The sequence below is a fragment of the Arachis ipaensis genome, chromosome B10 (genome assembly GCF_059453495.1).
Source record: "Arachis ipaensis isolate K30076 ecotype BB chromosome B10, ASM5945349v1, whole genome shotgun sequence".
NCBI lineage: Eukaryota > Viridiplantae > Streptophyta > Magnoliopsida > Fabales > Fabaceae > Arachis > Arachis ipaensis.
This window is the reverse complement of record NC_142435.1, coordinates 131,636,994-131,643,883: the sequence shown is the minus strand read 5'-3', so window position 1 is coordinate 131,643,883 and position 6,890 is coordinate 131,636,994. Positions and strand designations below refer to the sequence as shown.

Sequence of the window (6,890 nt, the reverse complement as noted above, 5' to 3'; positions counted from 1 at the left end):
TCCTGGAACAGCTTCTTGTCATCGAAGCTCCTGTTGGCCGGTCTGTTACCAACGGACCCTCCCCGCTTACCCATTTTCCCACACCCATCAAGGAATAATGATGCAACTCGGTTTCAGAAATGCCTCTTGTCACAGACCAGAGCTCCCAAAATCAAATCTCCCTCCCTTGATCTTCATAGTCGTCGCCCACTCTAAGAAATCTCCTCCGGTTCCTGAATTCCTTTGCTCATTCATGGTTGATTTTCGTTGCTATCTTTCCTCTGCTGTATTGGTCTGCTATTTCCCTCCAAGTCGTCCATAGACCACCACCAGATGATAACGAAGCCACCAGAAAGGTCCATCTTTTTTGAAGAAATAGCTGAGAATTATTTTGAGGCTAAAATAAAAGAAATGATACAAAAAAGTTGGATAAAGTGATTTGGATCATAAAAACTTGTCGGAACCAAAAGAAGCCGATAAAAAAAGTCTCCGTTGTTCATAATCTTCTCCACTTATCAACTATCCGCAACTACCGACCTTCAATCCATAACAGTACATGTGTGAAGACCTCCATTACAGGTCATTGCTTTGTTACCAGAGTAAAACAAAAAATTATGGTTGTGTTGGATTTTTACAAAAACATGTCACCTTCGTCTCCTTCTTCATCGGTTAACAAGCAATTAACTTGACAATCAGCTTCCACCTTCGACCATAGCTACCACTAATAAGCCGACCACAATCCACACATACCCAACGCCTGCAACCTCCACTTCAATTCAAGCAGCTGATTTTCTCCAACGACGTTCTCCGACAGCCGCCAACATCCCCGTTTCTTGATGAAGGCGATTCTGCCAATTGACATTCATAACCTTGCAACATTACATATTTGCAATGTATCCCCGTAGTAAAGGATGAAGCATTAACCATGCTTAATCTCTTAAACACATGTTAACGACACTAATAAGAACTCCAAATATCAACATCCCATTGGACAGTCAGCGCATAGCCACCGCGGCCACCAAAGACGCAACCTAATATGTATATATAGTGACCATTTACATAAAAATATTTTCATAAAAAGATAATAAGCGAGAATTATTAGATAATTTAACATATTCGACTAAACTATTTTACCTAATACTTGATAACATCTTAATAATTATTTTTCACATAAAAATATCTTCATAGTACACAGAATAGTCACTGCACGTAGTAGATAGTTAAACAACATTCAAATCAAGTTCAATAGCAAATATTACACTGATAACATGATACCATTTGTTATTCATAAGCTTACACAAATGGCATACATTTGCATAAAGAAAACATCTACTTAGGAACCCAGACAACGTTATCCTCAGGAAGGAAGTGACACACAGGTGTCCCAGGCTTAACTTTCAGCACTTGAAAAACCAAATGTTTGGGGTTCCATTGCGATGTATCGGTGTGGCAGATGGTGGCGGCTTTAACTCTACTTCCATCAGCACCCTCCAGAGGCACCTTGAAAGTCATAGTAGTTTCTATCTTGTGGCAATAAAATACGGCATAAGGGTAACTCTGTTTATGGCACACAATGGCTTTGTTCTCATGGCTTATCTTCTTCATACCAGGTGCAACATTGTAGCTCTGCAGCTTTGTTTCCTTGCCTACCTCTGTGGACACAACCTCAACCCTTGTCCCGAACTTCGAAGTGCTAAAATCCACCATAGACTCCAATGAAGTTGCACAGTACTTCTGTTCACCTTTAATCCCTGATAATGATAAAGTAAACATAAAATTAGAATATATTGGTTCAGATTCGAATGTTTTAAGGACTCACCATGCCAGGCCAATAGATTAAGGAAAGGTTTTTAAGAATTTGGCAATATATATATATTAAAATTTAATTTTAATATATTAATAATGTAATTTACATAATCAGTTAATCACAATAATTTTTTTAGATTATTATTTTTTTTTTCAAAAGGTATATTGAACTTTTATTAAAGAGAGTAAAACATTACAGCCTTAAAATAAAAGGATAAAACGGTCTTTACTCGGACATTAACAAAAGAAACAAAAGAGAAAATTCAAAAGGACTAAGCACAACAATAGATAAAGAAAAAGAAAGAAGCTTCACACTGCTTTAGCAAAAACCTCTTCGGTTAGTGATCATGATGAGGCCATGACTTCTTGAGGGAAAAGCTCAATTTCCTCGAAGATTTTTTTGTTTCTAATTAGGAATGATATTCGCTCGAGATGGTATATATATATCGTATATAAAATAATTACTAAAATGATTAATAATATTATATCGTAATTAAATTTTTTATTTTAATTTATATTATATATGTGATGATGATTATATAAATTTTAAAATTTAATTTTATTTATTGAATTTAATAATTATAAAGACGAAAAATGTTAGGAGGCTAGTAATTTTTGGGATTTATAGTCATCAAATAGCTATCAATGAAGTTTTTAATAGTGTGAGATTAATGTGAGATTTCATCCAATGACTCACTCTTCTTTGATGGTTACATACTGGTCAAAATTTGATAAAATTGCTAGTTTCTAGACTTTTCCTATAAGGACAAGTAGAGATGAAAAAGATAGCCATGAGGCGGGTTAGGATTTACTTTTTTATTATCTGTGAGTAGAAACGGGTTGGACGAATTTTACGTGGGGTTTTATAGAGTAGAACGAGATCGAATAGGACAAAAAATTCATCCCCTACTATACCTGCCCTGTTGCCACCCTATTCCTAGCATTCCTGCTTTTCCACCGAATAGAGAATGCGAAGCTGATCTTTCTTCTGTCTTCGTCGCACAATTTTAAAATATATTTATTTTTATTAACATAAGGCTAGGTAATTAGATAAAAATGTAAAACTATTTCATACTTTATAGATTATACTAATAGTGTATCAATTTTTCTTTTTTAATATGAATAAAATTGCAACTCTAGATGCATTTTATTATTCGGTTAGTTTTTTATTTACAGGTACTTATAATTATAATGCTACAATTTGTCTCAAAGACTTGCAAATTTTTTATAGATCTATAAGACTATAACTTATTAAGTATATTATAAAAATTTCAATTCCGCTTAATATACACCTTTTGTACTAAAAATTATTTTAGCATCAATATTTTTTTAACAAGGGTAATTAAATTCATCTAAATACATAATTGATTAAGAACAATTATATTTTACGAGAAAAGTGTTAGTTATTGTAAATATTGTTGAGGGTTTACTTATTTATTACTTGCGTAAAAGAATAACAAACCAATTATTCAAGTTGTGTCTCTCCTTTTTGTGAGAGATTGAGATTGAAAATGAGATTATTAAAAGTATATGTTAAGTTGTTAACTGAAGAGCTATAAATCACCTAGACTTTTAAATTCAAATTTTGTTTAGAAGAATGTTAAAAGATATTATAATTTATTGTTTTTGATCATCAGTTACAGTTACAGTTAACCATTAATATTTAAAAATATGAGATAAATTATATTTTTGAATTATTAGACTAAAAAAATTGAATTGATAATTAAATAATAATAAAAAATAACAAATTTTGATAATTCTTTGATATTATTTTAGTTTATTATTAAAATTTAAATTCAAATAATTTTAAATTTCAACCATTCTTTTAATTATAACATCTTTTATTACCTGCTGGCTCCTCACATTCCTTGATGGTGTTCTTGATGGCATTAGCTTCATCAGATTGAGGATCCACGGAGAACTTGCTGAAAACATCTTCCACTTTGTTGGATGAAAAGGGTAGCGAGTCTGCCACTTCGCGGGGCAAGAAGGCGGCGGCGGCGGCGCCGGTGGTCTTGGTAAAGTGGAGGTTGAATTTGGTTCCGGGATGCAAATCCTTTTGTAAGAAGAAGAATGCAACGTTGGGGTCATCATGCAACTGGGTCTCAGAAGCAGCAATACCATAGTTTTTGTGGCCTCCTTCTCTAACAACAACATGCCCGGGCTTCCACTTACGGGCTTGGCCTACGTTCACTCATAATAAATTTTCATTTACATTATTTTTTTGTAAAGAAATATTTTCTCATTAAATAAAAATAATTTATATATAGTATGTCTATATAAAATCCCTCACTGGTATAAGAAATAGGTTGAAATATACTTATACACAAATATATTAAAAATAGTCACATAACATATATATTTATACACAAATATATAGTAATTGATTTAATGATTGGTTTTTGGTATAATATATATATATATATATATATATATATATATATATATATATATATAAATTATTGGCTATACAATATAAAATTTAATTTTGATGCAATGTCAGTGTAAAATAATTTTATATGTGCATCTAATTATATAACGACACATTAGTAAAAACAACTACCTTTCACGTTGAGTACATGAATGATCATCCAAAAGAACGGATGTAATTACACGATTATGTAAAACATTTTATACTGTCAATACATCAAACAAAATTTTTTTTTAGATTTATTTAAATTTTTGCATTAATTTTTTTTAAACTTATGCAAATTTTTTTGGGTCTAATAATAATCGAATTCTAAATTTTTAGTTTATGAAAATTTTATTATTATGTCATGAAATTATTTTTTTAAAAACTACTAATAGAAAACAAATTATAAAAATGATTATATATATTTCTTTATATCAATGTTAAGAATGAAAACTGACCAGCAGAGTACAAGATATTAGTGATGGCTTTTGGCATGGGTGTTGTGGGAAGCACTGACTTCCAGTAAAGTTCAGGAGATAAGGCACCACCATGGGTTGCTACCACAACTAACTGAAATAATTAATATTACACTATTAAAATAATCATAAATTGTTATAAACAAATAACATATAATATTTCACTGGCTTCTTTTTCTCCTTTTGGGAAACTATAAATCATTGTTTGGATAATGTTATAATATATAGAAAGGATTCAACTAAACTTATTATTGTTCGAAAGCTTTCTTAAAAAAAATAACAAACTGTGTATGAACTTGCACTTCCTGGCCTCCACATCAACCATGATAATAATTGTTCACTTCATCACTTAAATAAGAATGAAACCAAAATTAAGGTGGAAAAAATCATTAAAAAGAGAGAGAGAAAAAAAAAAGTAGTAGTACTGTAGTAGTATATAGTAGTATATATAGTATTTACTATGTAGAAGAAGTTGAATTAAGGTCTCACATTAAGTATAGCAAAGATGGGTAGTAGAAGAGGATAGTCCATAATTGTTGGGAATGAAGGAAATTAATAAAGCTGCAACCAACAAGTGCTTTGAGATGATAGGCCAGATCGCCAGACAAGATATATATAGAAAAGAAGGTGAAGACACAACACTACTCAATGAATATTCCCTCCTTCCACTGCTAGTATATACTTATAAATTATTAAATTATAATGGATAAATAATGTTCGGACAAAAAAAAATCCAATAATAATTCATTGATATGGATTTTTAAAGTATTTTTTTTAAATTTTACATATATAATTTTTAATTTATACACAAATGCTTTTTTTAATTAATTATTCAATTAGGTGTATATTAAAAATAACTACCAAATCAGTCATTAAAATAAAATATATATTAAAAATGAGTTAAGTAACATATATATTTATTATATATAAATATATAGTATGACTTATTCAATACACTACAACAATTTCTTAAGATAGCGACGGTTTTGTAAATGCGCCGCGAAAAGACAAATTGCGGCACATATAGCGGCGGTTAAAGGTTGGGGCCGCAATCAGGCCGACATTTAGCGGCGGTTTTGTTCAAACCGCCGCTATATTGCTGTCATGTTGTCATTTAGCGGCGGTTTTCTTTAAACCGCCGCTATATTGCCGGTCAGATTAACATTTCGTGGCGTTTTTTCGAAAACCGCCGCGATATGTCCGCCGGTAACTTCTTGTTAGGCATTTTGCGGCGGTTACGTTTAAACCGCCGCAAAATGTGTATTACCACATATTCCATTGTTGTCTTTAGTAATAACCATCTAGGTATAATCTATTTAAGTAACGATTACTAACTGAAGATACTTATGTTTAAATCATTGTTACTTAAACTCGTAACACTTTTTCTACATTTGTTTTACATTAAAAATATTCACAAGTTACTTGTAAACTATATATGTTAACTCATGTGAACAAATTTACCAATAAGATTTTCTTCATGACGTTATTAGCATTTAAAAACTGCATTCAATCATGGATGTAAAAGAAGAAAATAAATCAAACTCTAATATTTATGAAGTTAAAACAAAGTTCTAGAGAGCATGAATCAAAGTTACTCCTCTTTGAAGTTATGCCTTACTAAACCTAAATCAAGAATAAACACGTACAACTGCGACCCAAATCATTAAACTAAGGAAATCAGCGTAACTGTTATATTAAAAGATCAAAATTTCTCTCCAACATCGTATTGACCCGGCGAAAAATACTCTGTTATGAATCTATGGGCTTCACGTTTCAGAGGATCTGATATTTCATCTCCATACCATGGCATTTTATTCAGATCAAAGCACCTTTTCTTAACATGTAAATCATCTTGTTTATCTTGTTGGTCTTCTAAAGTTTCTTCCTCTTCATCCGGAACCTTATTCAGATCAAACTGCATGGATCTATCGATTGCGACTGAGGATACATCATCTAAAATGTCTTCTGAATCAGACTCTTTTCCATCTAGACTGTCAGGAACTATTTCTCCGGAATATTCAGGTAAGACTGAAAATATCAACATGCACATAATAGAATGAGTATACATAGAAGAAATTGAGAACTCTGGAGTCATTAAATACAGACTTAGAAAAAAAACCAAACTACAAGATGCTAAGACAATTTTAAAACTAAACGCAATATATTCGACAATTACCATCACCCTTGTTAGTAGTTTGGGCAATTTTCTTAAACAG

The 6,890-nt window shown here is 31.4% G+C and overlaps 1 protein-coding gene across 1 annotated transcript; it reads right to left on the bottom strand.

The window, feature by feature from the left end:
• Positions 1–1,196: 1,196 nt before the first annotated feature.
• On the bottom strand, positions 1,197–5,322 carry LOC107621554 (BURP domain protein RD22). Its single transcript, XM_016323584.3, has 4 exons — positions 5,164–5,322; positions 4,657–4,768; positions 3,634–3,969; positions 1,197–1,730 (listed from the first exon to the last, which is right to left on the bottom strand). The coding sequence occupies exons 1-4, from the start codon at positions 5,203–5,205 to the stop codon at positions 1,309–1,311; spliced, it is 912 nt and encodes a 303-aa protein (XP_016179070.1). The 5' UTR covers positions 5,206–5,322; the 3' UTR covers positions 1,197–1,308.
• Between the last annotated feature and the right edge of the window lie 1,568 nt (positions 5,323–6,890).

Bases quoted from the DNA above. Each gene is read 5' to 3' on its own strand.
- LOC107621554 (XM_016323584.3), bottom strand. From the start codon at position 5,205: ATGGACTATCCTCTTCTACTACCCATCTTTGCTATACTTAAT. The intron at 4,769-5,163 runs GTGAGACCTTAA...TAATTATTTCAG, and splicing joins CCATCTTTGCTATACTTAAT to TTAGTTGTGGTAGCAACCCA. The intron at 3,970-4,656 runs GTCAGTTTTCAT...GAGTGAACGTAG, and splicing joins TAATATCTTGTACTCTGCTG to GCCAAGCCCGTAAGTGGAAG.